The sequence below is a fragment of the Typopeltis vanoorti genome, chromosome 15, assembly GCF_054136105.1.
Source record: "Typopeltis vanoorti isolate ZY-2024b chromosome 15, IOZ_Tvanoo_1.0, whole genome shotgun sequence".
In the NCBI taxonomy this organism is placed as follows: Eukaryota; Metazoa; Arthropoda; class Arachnida; order Uropygi; family Thelyphonidae; genus Typopeltis; species Typopeltis vanoorti.
In genome coordinates this window covers 89,726,885-89,749,942 of record NC_143563.1, presented here as the reverse complement: position 1 = coordinate 89,749,942, position 23,058 = coordinate 89,726,885, and the positions used below count along the sequence as shown (strand labels likewise).

The following is a 23,058-nucleotide window of genomic DNA, read 5'->3' as shown; positions in this document are numbered from 1 at the left end:
GGGATGTTAATGTCAGCTCTTTGCTTTATGCGGATGATGTTATACTTCTAAATATATCTGCTACAAGTCTGCAAGATTCTTTGACTAAATTGAATAGCTGTTGTAATAGATATGGTATGAAGTTCAGCAATAAAAGACAAAGACAATGAAAATAGGCAGAATCATTGAAAATGTCAACTGTGTTGTGAATGGAGAACCTGTGGAACAAGTAAAACATTTCTGCTATTTAGGTAAGATTTTTAGTGAAGATATTAAATTAAATATAGAAATAGACAACAGAATCTGCAAAGCTGGTATGGTGGGAAGTCAACTGAATAAATTCATATGGAATAAGAGAGAAATTAGTCGGAACACTAAATTAGCTGTATACAAGAGTGTTCAAACCAGTTTTAACTTATGGATCTGAGAGCTGGGTCAAAAGTAAAACACTTGACCAAAGACTAGAGACCACAGATATGAGAGTCCTGAGAAAGATTATAGGCATGAACAGATGGCATCAATGGCAAATCATATTAAAAACGAGGATATTAGGAAAGAACATGATATTGTCAGCATCCAGGAATGCGTTAGCAGAGCTAATCTCAGGTGGTATGGTCACTTAAACAGAATGGGCGAGGAAAGATTAGCAAAGCAAGTGTTCTCTGCCAGGTTGGCAGGAAAATGACCCAGAGGAAGACCAAGATATAGGTGGATTGATACAGAAAAAAGTGCCTTAGACGATAGAAATATAAGATCTGATAATGTTGGAGTCTTGACAAGTAACAGACTGATTTGGAGGGAAATTGTAGATAGGAAGTTAGTAATGATGTAAATTTTTTCATGTAGTACATCCTGTACACCCCTTGAGGGTACATGGCAGGAATTTGATGATGATGCTGATGGTGTTCCAGGTAAGATTTATGTAAGCATACTTGAAAAGAAGTCAAGAAAAACTGTGGAAGAGAAACTGGCAGCAGAACAAGCTGAATTCAGGCCAAATAGTGGTTGTCAGGATCAGATTTTCATGTTCTGACAAATAACTGAAAAATCATGGGAAACAGACAAGGTTCTGTACATAAGTTTTGTATATCTGGAAAAGGCATATAACAAGGTGCCCAGAGAAAAGCTATAGTTGTATGGAGTAAATGGAATATTATACAAGGCAATATATAAGGATGCACATTATGAAAGAAAGTAACATTAAACTGATATTAGAATTGGATATGTCAAACTTAGCTCTTTGCTTTATGCAGACGATGATGTACCTCTAAATTCACCTAGGATCTCTAGGATTCTCTAACTAAATTGCAATCAGCAATAAAAAGACAAAAACTATGAAAATAGGTAGAAACATTGTACATGTTAACTGCATTCTAAATGGAGAGCCCATATAACAAGTAAAATATTTCAGCTATTTAGTGAAGATAGAAATTTAAATTTGGAAATAGACAACAGAATAAGCAAACCTGTTATGTTGGGGAGCTAGTTTAATAAATTTATATGGAATAAGAGTGAGAATAGCCAAAACACCATAATAGCAATATACAAGATGGTGTTCATACCAGTTTAAAGTTATGGATTTGAGAGTTGGGTTAGAAACAAAGCACTTCATCAAAGATTGGTAACCACAGATATGAGAGTTCTTAGAAAAATTAGGGGCCTGAACAGAAGGCATCAATGGCAAAATCATATTAAAAAATGAAGGTTTTAGAAAACGGACTTGACATTATTAGCATTCAAGAATTTGTGAGCATAACTAATCTAAGGTGGAATGGTCACTTAAGCAGGATAGGGTGAGGAAAGGTTAAACAGGTGTTTGATGCCAAGATGGCAGGAAAAAGATCAAGAGGAAGACCAAGGTCGAGTGATTCAGTCAGAAGTGCCTTAGAAGAATGAAATGTTAGACAACAATATTAGAGTGCTAACAAGAAACAGACTAAATTGGAGGAAAATTGTTGTTAGGATATTATTAATAATGTAAACTTCATGTAGCACTGTCATAGCAGTCTGAACATACCAGGAAATTGATGATGATGATGATTGTATTTCAAAGAAACAGAGAAAAAGGAACTGATATTATAGAGAATGTATGAGAGAATATGTTCTTTCTTAAAAAAAATGTGCAAAAATTATCTTTTTGCTTTCAAAGTAAAACATGTATGAGATAATTAGATTTCAAGCTACCATTAAGAGCAAAAGAAACTGTGCTTTGTAAGTTTGAAGTTAACCGTTTTTGTTTGTGTCATCAAATCAAGTGATCTTGAAGAGAAAAAATAAGAAATCTTGAATGATGTTTATGTTTGATGGCCCTTTTCTCTTTAGGAGATAAGCTTTATTTTATAACGCAGATTTATATATAGTGGTTGCAAATCATAACATTTTACGCATAGTCTTACAGGCCATGCAATATATAAAATTACACTCATAATATTTGTTTTTTTAAATAAAGATATTAATTTTAAATTTTCTTTGTCTCTCACTCAATCCCGAAGCCAACTTATTTTTATCATAAAATCCCAGATCCAAACTGGTTATATTGACTGAAAAGTTATTAAACTACTTAGGTATATATGGCACAGACAGACAACAACAATTTCAAATTATTTTGCCAATAAAAATGGGGTTATGATGGGGAAATATCTTTCAGCAAACATTCCTAAACCCATTTTAATATTAAAAACTTGACTAGACTGCAGCTTCCTCATTCAATTAAAACTGACACTACAATTAGCAACTCTTGCATGCGTTTATATACAATAAAGTATACATGGCTTAACATATGTAATTTACAAGTTATGGGAGTTTTATTTTTGATTGCTGATGTTTTTATTGTTTATCAAAGAATTAACATGATATGTATGACAAATCAACTTTATTCCAACAGCGCACACCAATTTTTGGCTTATGTACTGTAGACATAATAATGTTTTGCTCAATTTTTCCACTACAAATGGTTCAAGTAAAACCAAAATGAATACACAGGAGACAAATTTAACAACCTACAGCCCCTACATACTAAGCTTAATTAAATTCCATTCAAACCATTTGAAACCATTCACTTTGTCAATGAACTACAAATGTTATTTTAGTAAAAAGGTTTGTGTGATTATATTACTGGTTGAAGGCTGAGTCTCATATGTTTAGGCATTGGCCAGCTCATTAGAAACGAGTGATACCAATGTTTCACTAACATCTCCATGCAGCTACCCTAAGCCAGTCATTAACTGTCCACCATTCACACAATGTTCTTAGTATTTTCCCTTCAAAAATAAATAAATTTTCTTATTATTTTTTTTCACTTCGTGATCATGACTACCAACTTTTTTTTAGTGAACTAACACGAATGCGGTGCTTAAGGGTCAAAGCTGTATAACTAAGAGGAGACTTCCACATAGCCTTTAAAGGAATGCGGGGAACCGATCAGGGCTTTGGACCTAATGTCCAATCTTCACATCCAATCTTGTGGTGCACCATGTTGGGTATCTACCTGCATACTGAATGAATAAGGATGGGTTGGCAATTTTGGATTTAGCCAACCAAATTGTATTCGTATTGACTTAAACCAAAATAAAAAATGATGGTACAACATGACAAAATTTCATGCCAGCTGGGGCGTTGCCCGGTTAAACAAGGCCCCTGTTATTTTCGCCAGGGAACCAGAGTGATCAGCTAAAAGTCAGCTACTGGAACAAATCTGAAAACACACCACAACTCAACATCACCAGATTTCAAGATCGGTACTATCAACGTAAGAAGCCTGAATGGCAAAGAAATGGAGCTAACTGAGGAATTAGATAAGTACCACATCTACATAATAGGGGTGACTCAAACAAAAAAGACAAAAACTGGTGAGATCTTTCTGAGCAATAAATACAAAATGTTATATTCAGGCAATGACAATCAAAGAAAAGAAGGAGTAGCCATAGTATTCAATACTAAATACGAGGCTAATCTTCTTCAATGGCAGGCAGTCTCAAGTAGAGTACTGTGGGCAAATATCATAATGGGGAACTGGACAATGAGACTTATTTGTGCCTATGGTCCCACAGAAGGTTCTACAAGTAGAAGTGGAGGAATTTTTTTGAGGCTTTAGAGAAAGCTACTAACACAATGAAAAAGGAAAAGTTGATCCTTGTTGGGGATCTCAATAGCAGAGTAGGAAATGATTGTCAGACATACAAAAATATTTAGTGAAAATTTGGAGAAAAGAGCAAAGCTAATAATAATGGCAAATATTTGTTGGATTTCTGCTCAGGACATGGACTGGTTATTACTAACATCATGTTACAACATAAAAATGTGCACAAATTCACAAGGAGAGAAGAGGCAAGGAATAAGAAAAATCTCATTGACTTATTGTTGATAGTGATGTTTTCTCCCTGGTGCAGGACACCGGAGTATACAGAGGATTTGAAATTGGAAGTGACTACGCTTTAGTCTTGAGCAGAATAAATTGAATTTCATATTGAAAAGAATACCGTTTAAGAAAGTTTTAAAGCGAATAAAAGTTGAGCAGCTCTCAGATGTGAACTGTAGACTAAAATACACAAAGATTATTGAAAAAAAAAAATGAAAGAGTTTGAGAACAGCAACTAAACCTTGGAGATTCATTGGCAAACCATGAAGAAAACCCTGATTGATTCTGCCAGACAGGCATGTGGTGAGGTTGTCTGCAAGGATAGAAAAATCAGGACTCCATGGTGGACACATGAAGTTAAACAGGCAGTCAAGGAAAAGAAGAAAGCATATCAAAAGTTCCTGGAAAATAAATCTGCTTGTGCTTTTAGAGTATACAGAGACAAATATAAGAAAGCTAAACACTGTGTATAACTGGCTAAACAAAAGTCATGGGAGGACTTTGGCAAGAACACAGAAAATATATATCAAGGTGGCAAAATATTCTGGAGGTTGTTGAAGAAGCTTAGGAATGGGGGAAAGAGTGCTGGAAAAGGAGTTAGAGATGATAAAGGTGACATGAAAATGGGAGAAAACGATATCCTTGAAGTATGGAGTAATTACTTCAAAAAATTGCTAAACGAAACAAGCAGTGATAGCACAGTGTTTAAAAACACTCAACCAGCATACAGGCAGGAATACATATCCATACTTGAAGTAGAAAAAGCTATCAAAGGCTTGAAATGTGGAAAAGCAGCAGGAGTAGATGATATTCGACCAGAATGATGAAGTATGGTGGTATAAAACTTACTATGGCTGCACTGCATAGTTCAGAAGTCCTGGACAGAGGAACGAATTTCCAATGATTGGAGTAGAGTTCTCATAGTATCCATATGTAAAAAGGAAAATAAAACTGAATGTGAGAATTACAGAGGTATTTCTCTACTGAATGTGCCTGATAAGATTTATGCAAGTATACTTGAGAAATGGTTGAGAAGAATTGTGGAAGAAAAGCTTGGTGAAGAACAAGCTGGATTCAGGCCAAATAGAGGCTGTTGGGATCAGATCTTCACTTTACGACAAATAGTTGATAAATCATGGAAACATAACAAAGATCTGTATTTAAGTTTTGTCGATTTGGAAAAGGCATATGACAAGGTGCCAAGAGAGAAGCCATTGAATACACTCCAGTTATATGGTGTCAATGAGGTATTATATCAAGCAATACTTAGTCTATATTTGAGTTGTAAGTCAGCAGTTAGAATTGAAGGAAGAACAGAAAGATGGTTTAATGTTAAATCTGGTATTAGACAAGATTGTACATTATCCCCTCTGTTATTCATCATCTATATGGATCACATTATTAAGGAAAGTGCCATTAAACCAGATATCAAAATTGGAATTTTAATCTCAGCTCTGTTTTTATGCAGATAATGCTATACTTCTAACAGTACAAGTCTGCAAGATTCTCTGACTAAACTGAATAACTGTTGCAATAGATAAGTTATGAAAATCAGCAATAACAAGATGAAGACAATGAAAATATCAACTGAATTGTGAATGGAGAACCTATTGAGCAAGTGAAATGTTTCAACTACTTAGGCGCGACTTTTAGTGAAGATGGTAATTTAAATATGGAAATAGGCAACAGAATCAACAAAGCTGGTATGGTAGGAAGCCTGATATCAAAATAGGAGATGTTAATGTCAGCTCTTTGCTTTACGCGAATGATGTTATACTTCTAAATAAATACGCTACAGGTCTGCAAGATTCCCTGACTAAATTGAATAACTGCTGTAATAGATATGGTATGATGGTCAGCAATAAAAAGAGAAAGACAATGAAAATAGGTAGAATAGTTGAAAATGTCAACTGCGTTGTGAACGGAGAACCTCTGGAACAAGTAAAGCATTTCAGCTACTTAGGCACGATTTTTAGTGAAGATGGTAAATTGAATTGACTTCCTACCATACCAACAAACTTGGTATGGTAGGAAGTCAATTGAATAAATTCATATGGAATAAGCGTCAAATTAGTCAGAACACTAAATTAACTGTATACAAGACTGTGTTCAATCTAGTTTTAACTTATGGATCTGAGAGCTGGGTCAGAAGTAAAGAACCAAAGACTAGGGATAGGAGACATGACAGTACTGAGAAAGATTAGAGGCGTGAACAGATGGCATCAATGGCAACATCATATTAAAAACAAGGATATTAGTAAAGAACTTGACATTGTCAGCATCCAGGAATGCGTTAGAACTAATCTCAGGTGTTATGGTCACTTAAACAGAATGTGTGAGGAAAGATTAGCAAAACAAGTATTCTTGTTTTAATATATAAGATCTAATAATGTTGGAGTCTTGACAAGTAACAGGCTGATTTGGAGGAAAACTGTAGATAGGAAGTTAGCAATGATGTAAATTTTTCATGTAGTACTATCATATCCTGTACTCCCCTCGAGGATACTTGACAGGAATTTGATGATGACAAACAAGAATTAAATTATCTCATAGTCCTGTGTCTGGACAAAAATGGTTTATATACTCCATCTATGTGATATCTCGACACGAGTTCTATACAGGCTGAAAAATAAATTAGTTATGTCTATAAAAAAGTAAACAACCTACGTTAATATGAGTACAATCTTGGTAATATCTGCTTCTAATAAGCTGGATCCCCCCCCCCTACCCTATAGGTTTGAAAACTTTGAACAATCATTCATATAAACACACAAGCAATGAAATCACATTAGTACAACTCCAGTGTTGCAAATGTTATATTTATTTTACAAATCTGTTGTGTAATTTATCTCATTTATTTTAGAGGTAAAAGGTTTTTAATTCAATTTCACTATAGTTACTCCACAGGCCAATCTTCCCATTCATTCCACCTGAAATACCTGCATCAGCAATGAATTATCATGCAGTCTGCAACAATAGTCAGTAGGAAAAATACAATATGATATAACTCATTTAGACAGCCAACAATAAAATGAACAAAACTGATATTAATTAAACTGCACTGATTCTGTCATGTATACATCCCAAGTTTCAAATTTTATTAAATTCCACCTCAGACTGTCAGACACCTCAACTGTTAGAACTGTTATTGCAGTATATAAATTTTCACCTGTTTTGTTCTTTTATTCTTTTGCAAATGACCTAAATAAAACAAAAATGAGATTTTTTAAATATTTTTTAATATAGATTCCAAAGTCTGATTTTCGATAAAACTCATCTAGTCAGAATCACAGATGCTTAAGCAGTTTGTAAAATGCACATAAAAATGTGCATGTTAAAAATATTTAAAATTGGCTAATGTGATGAGAGAGATGGAGAGATTGAATATTAGTATACTAGGAATAAGTGAAACTTTTTGGAAAGGATCATCAGATTTTGAGTCAAAACTTCCAAATGGTAAGATATATAAAATATATACGTCAGGTGGTGACATATCAAGAAGAGGCATAGCATTTATTGTAAAGAAGAAAACTAATGAAAACATTACCCATATAATCAAAAAATCAAATAGAGTAATGGCAATTCTAGTGAAATCTAAAAGTAGAGATATGCTGATCATCCAAATATATGCTCCTACATAAGAGAATGAGGAATCAGAAATAGATATCATGTATGATGAAATAGAATGGTGTATAAAGGAAGTTGGAAGCAAGAAAGATCAAGTTATTTGTGCTATGGGTGACTGGAACGAAAACGTTGGATCAGAGAGAACATCTATACACGTGGGTCCATTTGTACTAGGAATTCGGAATGAGAGAGGACAAAAGCTGATTGATTTCTGTAACAAGCACAATTTCATCATAATTAATACTTATTTTGAGCAAAAACCAACAGCAAGATACACATAGGAAAGTCAGGATGGATGATACAAAAATCATTTAGCCTATATCGTAGTCAGTAAACGTTACTTTAATGGAATACGGAACTCAAAGGTGATGCCAAGTGCTGACTGTGGATCTGATCATAGACTGGTCTTAATGAAGATGAATATTCGCCTGAAAACAATAAAATTTAAAAGAAGCCAACCCCTAAAATGGGATCTGCAAATGGCACAAAGTCCGATTATAAAATCAAAATTTAATGAAAATATTTCAGAACTGCTGTCTGCACAGTTGCAAAACAAAAATGAACCCTCTAAATGGAATAGACTACAAGCAGCTATCATAATATCTGCTAAAAACTACATCAATAAACATGAAGAAAGAAAGAAAAAACGATGGATAACTCAAGAGGTAATCAACCTTATTGATGAAAGAAGAACATGAAAAGAGGTGCAAATGAAGAAGAAAGGTTAAGATATAAAACTTTGGATAAAAGAATCAAACAGTTATGTATAAGATTGAAAGAAAACTGGATAAATAGGCAGTGCACTGAGATAGAAGAAGTACAAAATCGGAACAAAACCAGAGAAGCATTCCTGAAAGTGAAAGAACTTAATGGAAAAACAAAATGCACACAGTCTAATAACATCAAGGACAAAGATGGAAACATACTCATTGATAAGGAAAAGTTAAATGGAAGATGGGTGGAATACTTATCAGATCTCTAATATGATGATAATGGTAACATGTTGGATGATTCACGACACCTTAAGTTAAACGTAACAACAGATACCACTCTACCCACAAGAAAGGAGGTAGAACATATAATTAAGAATCTTCCTAATAATAAATCCCCTGGGTGTGATAATATTCTGGCTGAGCTGCTGAAAGCTTTGACTGGCAATAATAAATATTTAGTAGAATCCATTCAGGACATCTATAAAACAATACAATTACCTGAAGTTTACAACATCTATCTGTATACCAATTCCAAAGAAACATAATGCACAAAATTGTGAGGATTACAGAACTGTGAGCCTAATATCCCATGCATCTAAAATTATTTTAGCCTTTGTTAACAAACAAATTGAAAGAGCCATAAGCAGTGAATTGAGTGAACAACAGAAAGGCTTCAGAAGAGGAATGAGAACCATTAATGCTATCCTGGAACTAAAAATACTAATAGGAAGATCACTTGAAAGAAATAGGAACATTTACATATGCTTCATAGACTTTCAGAAGGCTTTTGACCAGGTAAAACATAATAAAATGTTCAATATATTAGATAAATTAGACACTGAAGATCATGTACTTAAGATTATAAAAATAATTTACACCAAACAGAAAATGCAGCTGTTTAAGTGTGAGACTTCTGAAGTGAAAATAAAAAGGAGTTAGACAAGGTTGTATCCTTTCACCAAATCTATTTAATATCTATAGTGAGACAGTGATGAAAAAGATTGAAAAACAAAAAACAGGAATTAGTATCAATGGTATAAAATACAACAATCTTAGATATGCTGATGATATCATTCTAATAGCAGAAAACAGAAACAAATTAATCAATCAAATCAATAAAAACAAAATAATTAATCAAATTACTGCAGCTACTAATTGAAGAAGGTAAAGAATTTGGATTAGATATCAATGCAAAAAAAAACAAATTTATGAAAATCTCAAAAGAAAGCAGATCCGAGCCAGAAATATTCATAAACAATATGAAAATTGAACATACAACAGAATACAAATATTTAGGCACCTACTTTACTGCAGATGGAAAGCAAGATAAAGAAACAAAAACAGTCATAGCTAAAGATGCATTCTAGAAAAATAAAGATCTGCTCAGAAGTTCTGTGAGTATCGAGACAAAGAAAAGAATGATAAGAACATTAGTGTGGCCAATTTTTACATATGGCAGTAAGACCTGGATATTCAAGAAGAGAGTAAGGCAACAGATAATGGCCTCTGAAATGTGGTGCTATAGGAGAGCTCTGAAAATCCCATGGACAGAGCATGTGACAAATACAGATGTCCTACAGAGAATGAGAACACAGAGATATTTATTACTGGAAATGATCCAGAGAAAGATGAGATTGACAGGACATGTACTGAGAGGTTCAGCAGGACAGAGGATATTAACAGTTTTAGAAGGAAAAATTATGGGAAAAGGATCAAGAGGCAAAAAACATAGGACATGGCTTGAAGATATAAGATCATGGACAGGATCACATGGCTATGCAGAAACAAAAAGGAAAGCCACCAACAGAGAGAAATGGAAGGACATGGTGCTGCACCCTCTCACTGAGGAAGCTACATGAAGAAGAAGAAAAATATTTAACTACTATTTTCACAAAAATTACACAATTTTTTGTTCATGTTTTCATAAAAAAAAATTGTTTTCCTGTTATTTGCTTATGTGTAAATATAACAAATAAACCTATGTGCATTATTTTAAATCTCTTATTATGTCTTCATATCTTTCTCACCCTTACCATAAGAAATTTGTAATAAGGGTTAGAAGGATATCACCGTATTATGGATTTCAAATTTTAGGGGGTGATAAATTTCTACCGAAAAGAATCCATGTTACTAGAAAAAGTATTTTCCATTATTCTATATCTCTGACACTGTTTAAGTCTTTATTATAATGTTTCAAACTCAGGTTAATTGGTTTGAATTCCTTAGAACTATTTCATTCGCAAATGGACAAGACCATTTAAAATAATTTTTGAAAAAATTGATATGTTGCCGATTTTGCTATGTAATCACATAATGCCGAAACTAAACATGAATTATAATATTTAAAATTAAAATGCAAACCATATATAATTTAAAATGATACACACCTCTCCATCAGACACATGGCCTGTTCCTTGAGTATCATCACTTTCATTACCACTATCATTGCCCCCATCTTCGTTATCTTCAAACTCATCTTTTTCTTTTGGTCCTTTGCTGGTGTCTTCTTTACCCAAGGTTTCGTTCAATTTTGTAATTGTTAAATCATCACCAGTCCCATTTTGTATGCTGGAATCCTGAATTTTTATACTTTCATTCAGTGAGTTATTTGGAACTGTAAGTTCTTCTTTAGCTTCACCTGCAATGTTGTGTTTAATATTCCTGCATCTTTTCTGTTGCACAATACGTAACCTATATGTTAAAATTATGTATAGCTTTTCAGTTTGAACAATACTTTTTATTTATTTTGTACGATTCACATTCTAAGATAATGTTATAAATCTCTAAAACTACTATAAATTAAAATATAAATTGTAATTTTTGATAATTTATTATTATTATTATCCAGGCCTCCATGGAGTCAAAGGACTCATTGTGGGAGGTTGTTTTTAGGAAATACAAAGTCTATCATACCACTCCTAGAACCCATTAACCGTCCCCACTCCAACCACTCTCTCAGGCAATGTATTCCAAGGTTCAACCACCCTCCACGCAAAGAAACCGCTCCTCACCCTCTTGCGCACAGTCTCCTTTCGTGACTTCCAGGGATGGTCCCTTGTCATCACTCCTTCCCACAGTTCCAACAAGTCAAAGAACTCTCCAATGTCTACCCTGTAACTGCCTCAACAGTTTAAAAGTCACGATCATATCACCTCTCCTCCTTCTATCCACCAAACTCTGCAGTCAACATTCCCTCAGTCAATCCTCATTACTCATATTGTACAGTCTTTATTTTAACAGAAAGTATATTAATATGACATAATTTACACATGCTCTATTATACAGAAATGGAAAGATGTATCTTTTGCTTCCTGCAGATAAAGATATTCAATTACATTATCTTTGGAAAAAATATGTCCACTGACTGATGAGTTACTAGTTCAAATCAAAACAAGGCACCAACTCTGAAAAATGATGCATCACATGCTTTTGATTTTGAACATTTGGTCATATTCAGAACTACATTGAGAGCCTCACCTGAGTCCAGCATGTAATTTTGTGCACAAATATCTAGCTTGTTAAATAGTAGAACTGTTTTGTTTATATAGAGGTAGTTAAAAGATATTAATTTGGATTTATGTGGTAGATGATTTTTGGCATTTGAAACAAAACTGCCATCTTGATCACAAGCAGGGTGTATATTCAGGGATTATGTGCTAGGCATGCAGTGCACACCCACGGAATAGCAATATCACCGATTTTATATTTCTGCATTCCTATTAAAGATCCCCCCCCCACCGATTGTTTTCTGGTTTCAAATGATTCCCAAAATGAAACACAATACACTAATGCTTCACAACTTTTCAATGCACAAACATTGCATCACATTCATGTTAATGGCCCAGGTGTGCAGTCACAAATACACACGCACACACACCTTTGAGCCCTTTAAACAGATGCACAGATGATGCAGGCCAGATTCTTAGCGATCCAATTTTAAACCACCAAGAAGGCGAGGCAGGATGTGCACTGAGATAATAGCACCCAGAAATCAGTGGCTGTAATTGGTTACTGTGTCAAACAATCTAACTGAATGTTGTAATTGTCATGAGTTGCTGTTTTTGTTTTCTGAGTTTCATCTGTTCTGCATGCATGAAGCATGAATTGACTTGCTTAGGACACCAATATAGACAAGTTTTTAATAAATACTTTTCTATATGTAATTTATAACTTTTTGCCCATATTTACAATGGGAAAGTTTACTAAATGTCCCATTTTCTGCCAGAGCTTTTGTGGATAGTATGATTGTAGTCAAAGGATGTAAGTCTCATCCTCCTCTTCCAAATTTACCATTATATTTACACCTTTGAGTAATTTAAATATACCAATCAAATATAACATTCTCCTTCATCACTCTTTTCTAATATATCTTAAAATAAACACACTGTCCCCCACTCTATGCAGACTTGGTTACAATTAATTAATAAATTAAAGTCTTCAAAGTTATTTTACAATAAATTGCATTGGACCAATTAAAATGAGCACTGATGCATTATGCACTCTTAAAACTTTCATACATCGATAAAAATGCAATAATATGGTCAAATTGATCTGAATTTTGTAGTGCAGGTTGCATAAGCGACAACATGACAGCACATCCAACTGAAATGGGCATGCGACACCACTGATTACCACAAGTTTAAAAGTAGCTTAACTTCCGATGTTTGATGGCTGTAATAAGGGACTGGATCATAGTAAGTTTACAATATTTCCTGAATGGGATTCACAAAAATAAATATATTAATAAATATAAAAAATTAATGTGATGGTATATTATGAATGGTTTGGTGGGTTGGGAGATGAAACTTGTCGATACGATCAACAATGTCTGGGTTTCAATGCTTCTTCTTCTTCTTTGAGTGCCATCTACTATCGGAGGTCGGTGACCACCTTGGCAAATTTTGAGATTCTCAGCCAACCTGAGCAGTCTCTCAGAGTTCATGCCAGTCCACTGTCTGATGTCTGCCAGCCAAGATTTTCTTCATCTTCCTTGTCCTCTTCTTCCATTCATCTTCCCTTTTATAATCAATTGAAGTAGCTTATATTTTTCATTACGAAGTAGGTGACCAAGATATGCAGTTTTCCTTCTTTTTATATGGTATCTAAAAGTTCACGTGATTTTCCCATTTGTTCCAGTACTTCTTGATTGGACATTTTTGCTGTTCATTGGATTTTTAACTTTCGTCTGTATAACCAACATCTCAAAGGCTTCAAGTCTTTTTATCGATGTTGTCTTCAAGGTCCAAGTTTCTGCACCATACAGCAGTACAGACCATGCATACTCTAAGCTCTAAATTTAATCTGCAGTTACACAGTTAAGAATTGGTTTCTTGCTTATGACAATGAATTTAGTTTTGGTGATATTTATTTTTAATCCCATTTTTTCACTTTCTTCATTCACTAGTTCCAGAAGATTTTGAGGATCCTGAATACTGTCAGCCAGGAGAACTGTGTCATCAGCATATTGGATGTTACTGATGATTTCAACCATTTACATTAATCCCTTCCTTTCAAGACTTTTTGAAATATGACTTCTGGGTATATGTTAAAAAGAAGAGGTGACAGCATACATCCTTGCCTTACTCCTCATTCGATGTTAATGGAGTCTGTAATAATGTCATCAACTTGAACAGATGCCCTTTTGGTTCCAATATAAGTTTTCAATGATCCTGATGTCTTTACCATCTAATCCAATTCTTTTTAATAGTGCAATCATTTTAGTATGTTGGACTTTGTCAAATGCTTTCTTGAAGTCGATGAAGCAAATGAATATTTCCTTGTTTTGGTAACACATTTTTGGAATAAGATCTGAGAACAGAAAAGAGCCTCTCTTGTTCCCAAAGAGTTTCTAAAGCCGAATTGGGTATCACTGATGGTCTTCACATTTTCTGTATATCCTTTTTTGAATTATTTTCAGAAACATTTTGATAACGTGACTCATTAGGCTGATCATTCTATAGTCATTACAAGTTTTTCCATTTGCTTTTTTAGGTAGCATGATGAAGGTCGACTGTGACCAGTCTTGAGGGATTATGCCTGTATATCATAGATCTTATTAAATAGCTTTACTAATATATTAATGTTGTCACCCTCTAATAACTTTACTATTTCTGCTGGTATTCTATCTGGGCCTAAGGCTTTACCATGTTTAGCCGAGTTTAGTGCACATTCTACCTCTGATCTTAGAATGCATGGACCTTCCATATGTTCATAAGTATTTTCTGGGTTCTATCTGTTATCAGTAAAGAATTCTTCTATATATTTCACCCATTCTTGCATTTTGTCATCCTTTTCGGATATTATTTCTCCCTTTTGTTTCGAAGGATACAGAATTGTTTTTTCTTAAATATACCTGAGGTCTCTTGCAGTTTTTTGTGTAGATTAAAATTTCATGTTTTTCCTGTAGAAATTCTATTTCTTTACATTTTTCATTCATCCAGATTTCTTTTGCTTCTTTGATCTTGCGTTTAATAATTTTCTAAGCCTCTTTATATTTTGTAGGACTATGATTTTTATATGATCTGCGTTGATCCATTAGAGAAAGAATTTCATCAGTTATCCAATCTTTTTTAATGCTCTATTAGGACACAAGGTATTGGTACATTTCTCTATGAAGATAATTTTAATTTGTCCCAAGAATGATGACATCAACTCTCATGATGTCATCATTCTTGATAGCTCTTGATTCAGATCTTGACTCAATTTGTTTCTTATCTCTGTGCTTTTTTAATTTTCCTAAATCAAACCTTTTTTGTTGATGTTTCTCGAGTATAGCGTTCGGTCTAAGTTTTAACTCTGCCACCAGTAGGTTATGATGAGAAGCAATATCTGCACTAGGATAGGTTTTTGTACTCTTTATAGAACTTCGAAATCCTTGATTAATTAGCAAGTAATCAATTTGATTTCTGACTATATTCCCATTATTATCCTGTGGTGATCGCCAAGCATACAGCCTTCGGAATGGTAGCTTAAACCATGTGTTTGTGATTATTAGCTCCTCTTCCTGGCAGAATTGAATAAGACGGTCGCCTCTCTCATTTCTTGTTCCCAGTCCATGTTTGCCAACTACATCTCCACTTCTACTTTTCCGAACTTTCAATGCTTAAGACATTAATATGGCAGAAAGTTTCTTTAAGAATTGCTGCTTGATCTGAATTTGAATATAAGATCATAATCAACTATTATTATATTACACATTTTGTATGAAAATATCTGAAAAAAATGCAGCAGAACTAAACATTTCTGAAATTTTCAGTATTGAACATTTAATTCTACTGCTGGATGAGAAAATTTAAACAAAGAGCACTTTTTTTAGTCATTCTCTCTAGTAAAGGTTGTAACCCTATGACATATTAAATGCCCTGGGTGAGGAAAGGATTTTTTTATTTTATTTAGTTGTTAAAATATATGTATTGATATTTTTTAAATAATCCAGAAACTCTGCTATAGAAACCAAACAGAGAACTTTTTTCAAGTCATTTCAAGTCTCCAATAAGAGTGGAAGTCTCACACCAAGCAATGAAATTCATCTCCTACCAAATGGCAATGGAAAACATCCATGCCTGTGGCAGGACCTGAATCTGCAGCCTACTAATTGGATGGGAGCAGGCACTTGTTCAACCAGCCTGAAATATTAAGGAATATATTAGTAAGTGAAAATTACCTTACTAAAACTGATATAGACAAATACTTTCAGTTTACAATGGTCCACATATGTAGAAAGAACAGAAGACTGGATGTTCATGACATTTTTTAAATAGCATTCACTCAAAGCAGTAAAAATAAGGCAAAATAAACTAATTAAGTCTGCTGATAATTTTACTGGAATTAAGTCGCCTTCAAAGCACAAAAGCACGTGTCAAAAATGTACAGCAAATAACAAACATGGGAAAATGTGGCTTATATTAACATAAAATATAAGCTATTTTTTTTTTTTTTTTTTTTTTTTTTAGGTATCTAGATATATGGCATAGGAGTAATTCAGCTATATGTAAAGGTTTTAGATAGAGAGAATAATATTTTATATGTTTTTCAGGAATTACAGCCACTGACTTAAGTGAAACATAACATAGTCTTTGTCCTAGGTGTGTTAATGCTTCAAAGATACTGAACTTTTTAACTGGATGATGGTGTACATAACAGCATTCATAATTGGTTAGGACACGCTTATTACTTACTGCATATTCACAATGAAATATGATAAAATACAATAAAATATATTTAAAGTAAAATATCAAAAGATGTAAAATGATTCATTACAAGAAGTCAGAACTGTAAGAATTTTCTTATGAAACAATAATTTTTCATAAGAAAATTCAGAGAGGCTTCTGAAATACTACCCCCCCCCCCTTTCCATTGCAATAAAAACTTGGGCTTAATACTGCACCACCCTTCATTGATTAAACATCTGACACAGACCTGGGATATGACACGAAGTACATTCAAGCATGTAACAGCATCAACTAGTTAAGCACTCCTTCACAAATACATTATTTAGTTTAATTGTTTTTTAATTTGTTGTTCGATTCTTCCAGTTTTCTATGTTTTTTTTTTGTTTACATTCTCTAGTTTTTAAAACTTTTATGCAGCATTAATCTCCTGAAGAAGTAAGCTTATCGACTCATGAAATTAGTAGTTTTCATTAAATATAGCTTTTTACTCTTCACATATTGTGGTTCCTTATATCAAAAGTTAGACATACATCTTTAGAACTACATAAATTTCAAACATAAGCAGCCCTGATTAACCTGCCAATCTTTGCCTGGAGCGTTGTGAATGAGTAGAATGGGCTGCCAGAGTCAGTTGAGTGCTTTGTCTGTTTATAGGTTCAAAGAGAGGTATGATAGATTGTGTGGATAGTTTGGTCTCCTGTGATGTCTTTGGACTCCATGGAGGTGCCCATACAATAATAATTATAATAATATATAGGGAAAGAGCAAATCATCTCCTGCCAGGTCCTTCCCACTATGACTGAACAATTATGGTTCAAGGACTGATACCTGGTCATGTACTCCACCCTACCTACCCCATATACCAAATTCTCATATCTATTTACTCAAGTCAAGAGTTTATATTCCAATCCCATAACTACAATTAATACAACAGCCTTTTATGTAGCATCACATCAAACTATTCAAAAATTTTCACCACCACCCCAAAGATACTGATCGGTTGGTAGTAGGCACCTCAGTTTTTGCATCATCCTTTTACAATGGGACTACACCATATTCTTTCAAATCCTGAGATGAGATTCAAATTATATAAACATTTCAAGGGCCAAACCAGTTTGAACATTCCTTTGGCATATATGCTAAATTTGTCCATATGGCAAATTCTTGTGGAGGTTATGCAACAGCTCCAGAATCCCCCATCCACATGCACCTCTATTTCTTCATCCAGTGTATTAGAGACACTGTGCTGCATATTACATAAACTAGCCTGACAGATCTCAGCAAAGAGAGCATTCTTTATTTGAACAATTGCATCTACTTCCACAAGGGTACCCCCCCACCTGCATTCAGTGAAATCATTCTTCCACATTCATTCATTTTTTTCCCTTCACTTGCAGATAATGATGAAATTCTATTGGGTTGCCTTTAGTCTGCACAGGCAATTTCTTTTCATACTCTAACTTAGCTTTCAATATGATACTCAATCACTCTTCTGGCATATGCTTTATATGTTTCATAAATCAACTCATCCTTTTCTCATAATATTCACTCAATATTCCCACAGAAAAAGCTAATCTCCTGGCTTCACACTTTGCCTCCAATGCATGCATAATTGACAATGACAAATGCCCCCCCCCCCCCCTCACAGTCTTTCCAACTACCCAACATAAAATGTCCCCTATATCCTTTTGCCAGAAAGAGATCAGACACCTATTGTCTAAATTAGACACAAAAAAACCTCCTGGCCCTGATGGCATTCCTCCAATTGTCCTGAAGGTCTGTCCACCTGAACTGACTACTATTCTACACCACCGGTACATACTCTCTTACTCACTGGTGTATATATCCCAAAGCTTGGAAATTGGGATATATTCAACCCATTCCTAACAAGGGTGATAAATCACTGCCCTATCTCACTCACCTCAGTCCTATCTAAAGTGATGGAGAAAATGACTCAATACAGAGGAGAGCAATTAGGTTGATAAATGACCCTTTTCTTACCAACTCACTCTCCTCACTTTCACATAGACGATTTACCAACTCACTCTCCTCACTTTCACATAGACGATTGATCTCTGCAATTTGTGTATTCTGCAAATATTTCCATGGCAAATGTTCATCCTAAATAGCATCAATAATTCCGCCACTCAGTACTAAGCCCGTTGGAACACATACAGCTGCTGCCCAACATCCTTTCACAGTACACCTTGAAACCCACAGAACAAGTTTCTTTTCCTCCTGCTTCATCCATGCTACTGCTACACTATGGAACAGTCTTTCCCCTGGTGTATCCCCAAGGATACACCAGGGATAAATAAAAAATGTATCCTTGGGGATACATCAACCAACCTCTCATGTATGGGCCTCAACATAAAAAAATAAAATAAAAATATATATATATCTAATTTTTGTATCAATCTCTTGCTTAACAAGGTTGCACACCTACTTTTCTCCCATTTTATCTGTTGTTTCAACTATACGCTCACATTCACATAGTACATCATTAAACAATCTTTTCAAAGTTTCCCATATCCTTCACATTCATTAAATGATACAATGAGTCAACATGGTATTCTCCTGAGAACATAATTTCCAGCTTTGTAGTTCAGTTTGTAACCTGCCTAAATTGGAGCATTATAGTTACACATGTTACACAGGTATGATAACTCTCACCAACTGGTGGTGAAAAAGTCACACCCTTCAAGGAGATGCCCTTCTGACACTATGATTAAACTAACACTCTTTGACCTCAAATTATTCTTTCACATGCGTCTTGAGAAACATGAAGGTATCAGAAAGGGAGTTAACATTATTATCATTCAAGAAGTTGTGAGCAGAGCTAATCTTAGGTGGAATGGTCACTTAAACATAATAGAGTGAGGAAAAGTTAAACAGATGTTTGATGCCAAGATGGCAGGAAAAAGACCAAGAGGAAGACCATGGTCTAGATCAGTGATGGTGAACCTTTTTACCCAGGTGTGTCAAACATCTTTTTTTTTTTTTTTTTAAATATTGACGTTGTTGATGTGCCACTTGCATACATGCATTATAAATTTAACTACTTAATCATAGATGGTGACTTATACATATCATATTAGGCTCTTTATTTAATAGGACATTGATTATACAATCTATGAATTCATATTATACAATTAATTTAATAAACTGAAAAAAACGAAATTAGTTTTTTCATCAGAATACCAATATTTTTCAACATCCAAGATGTGTCACCTGAAACCCTCAAGTGTGTCAGTGCTGACATGCGTGTCATAGGTTCGCCATCACTGGTCTAGGTGGTCTGATTTAGTCAGAAGTGCCTCAGAAGAATGACATATCAGACAATATTAGAGTGCTAACAAGTAACAGACTAATTTTGAGGAAAATTGTTGATAGGAGATTATTAATAATGTAAACTTAATCATGTAGTGGTGTCAGAGCAGCTTGCACACCCTTTGAGGATATATATATTTCAGGAAAGTGATGATTTTATGCAAGAGAGAGTAGCAAAACACAGATTGATTAACTTATTTTGTGACTTAAGAATTATCTTACTTAGAAAAAATAGACAGGAGACCATATTTTGGCTGCACTTAAGTCATTGAGTGTATTTGTGTATGCTGGAATTATTAGAGAACTTGAGAGTGTGTCAAGTTAGAAGAGAGAATGAAAATGAAACATATCAGCAAAATTAAGGACAGAATTTGCACAAAATTATTATGAGTGAGTAAGAAATGGTTACAGATATATATATATAAGAGGATGATGACAACAGCTGAAGGAATAGAACCCTGGAGAAACTACTGCATTTCTAGGGAAGTCCAAACTGCAATGAACACCTAAGAAGTGACCAGAAAAAGAAATTGACCATCAAATTGCAAAAGGTAGAATTAAGACCATAAGTCAGATGCTACTAGAGAGTCCTTTTGTTATACCAAATCAAATACCTTAGAAATTGCAAGGATGATGGTTTAAATTTCTTCACGTTCCTATGCCACATATAAGAGATGGGAGGTGGGGACTGTAGGCAAAATGACTGAATGTGATGGAATCAGTGGTGGATTTAGGATAGTTGCCCCCCCCCCCCCCCAAAAAAAAATAATTAAAAAAAATAAATAAAAGTTAGCTGGCAAATAAATGAAATTTTGTACTTTTGAATTTTTTGAACTTCTGGACTTTTCTGCCTGTTAAAGGGTCAAAGGATGATAAATAATAAAACTTTTCATTTAAAAAAAATTTTTTTTATCAGTTTTTTTTTTTACTTGCACTACACTCAAATAATGAAAACACGAATAGTCAAACTAAAAAGTTATTTTTGAAACAAACACCTCACTCTTACATTACACGATTCAATAACAAATGAAGTTAAGGAGCAACCAGGCTCTTCCTATCTTGGCAATGCAATCAGTTTTCGTGACCTCGAAGCTGTCAACAGTGCCGTGCATGACATTGGTAATGCAATTTAATTTAAAGCGTAGATAGCGCGTGCTGTTCAAAATACAAATACGAAGGTTGTCAACCAGCGCTGACATTGGTATTGGGCATTATTTAAAGTTGTAGATAGTGCGCACTGTTTCAAAATACATATTAAAACATAATAATTGTTTTGAAAAAATTTTTACTTCAAATAATCAAGATTTTTATGATGTTTACTGAAAACAATCTATTTTAAAACACTATAGGAAAATTTGAGGCTTGAGGCCCCTAGCAGGTGCCTCATTGCCTTAATGGGTAATCTGCCACTGGATAGAATACATACTGACATTTGTTTAGATGGGAAGCTTCACCTAGCAAAGAAGAGATGATTATCTCTGACCAATCTTCCCCACAGACACTTTATTTTTGTAATTAAAAATAAGAGCAACAGGATGATTTTGATGGTGCACATTTATGAAGTCTTCTTCCACCAAAATTTTTGAAATAGTGGATGAACGAGAGACTGGACAAGGACCAGCTGACTACTACTTCTTTTATTATTTTTTTTTAAAATTCTTCTAAGATTTTTCTGATTTCTATCTCACAGAAGAAAAACATTTTGGGAGCGTACTGGTTTTTGTATGATAGAAAATAATTTGTCAAAATCAATGCTGGGGCTGAAGAAAAATGAAACTGAAGGTTCAATTGTGTCATTAGGGCAATATCATTCACCTGAAGAGAAACATTATCTGAGATGTACATTGGCAAGTATGAAATAAAGATAGTGAGAGAGGAAAGAAAAGAAATTACATTAATAACAGTGTAATGAAATTATTTTGACTGAAAGCTTGAACAAGTTGTGTAAAAATAAAATAAAAATTGTGTAAAACAAATTGCTATTAAGCTAAAAGATACTGACTTTTGGTTTGAAAGATATGCAACCATACAGTTTTGTGACAATTATAGATTAATCTGCTAAAAGTTATTGTGTAATTTCTTGAAATTTTGCTTGAATCTAAAGAGTTAAGGAAACTATAATTATCTTTTGAATAATAATTTAATATGAAGCAAAGTAATTTGTGGGAAAACAAGGGAACACTGCTCAAACACAGGAGTAGGCTTTGCCATGAATGCATTAACTGTGTGTTTCAGTTATTATTCTTGATTCAGACTGAATTATTACTATTCTTTCCATCTTAATTATCAATGCAATTTAAATCGGAACTCTTACATTTAAATCAAAATAAGATTTAAATGAAAGAGAAAATTTCATTCTAAAATCAGCTAAATTCTAATGAATTTCCACACTTGACTATTATCTTAAAAGCTGGGAGAAGATATTGTTTTGTGTCCATATTATATACCATTTCAGATTTTTAGACTTGTAGAATAAAGTTAAAATTTCAACAGGAGTAATTCCAAATAAAGACATCTAGTGGGAACAAGTTTCAAGTGATCCCTGAGGCAAAGAAATGCATGCTCGATCCAACATTCTGATAGCTTACAATCATGGAACCGTTTTTTTTTTTTTTTTTTTTTTTTTTTTTTTTTTTTTTTATAATTAGAAGCCCACATTATTAAAATTTCAACATTTGTAGAATTTCCTGCTATAGCATAACCAATTCTCAAGCATACTCAGATAATCAGTACTCAGGTCTTGACAAAGATTATTCATGTTCTGAGATCATGTTTTTACAGTTCAACAGATGTTTTTGAGTTGATAATTGTTTTATTAATAAACATCAACTAAGATAATAGTTTTGTCATCTGCTATATTTAGAGAAAATTCACACAAGCA

General features: G+C 33.9%; 1 protein-coding gene across 1 annotated transcript in view; it reads right to left on the bottom strand.

The window, feature by feature from the left end:
- The window catches only part of LOC150098964 (bromodomain adjacent to zinc finger domain protein 2B-like), a 632,705-nt gene that overhangs the window by 194,521 nt on the left and 415,126 nt on the right, over positions 1-23,058 (bottom strand). The window contains exon 22 of the mRNA XM_090405782.1: positions 11,064-11,367. Coding sequence (XP_090261908.1) covers positions 11,064-11,367 — 304 coding nt within the window. The remainder of the gene's footprint in view (positions 1-11,063; positions 11,368-23,058) is intronic.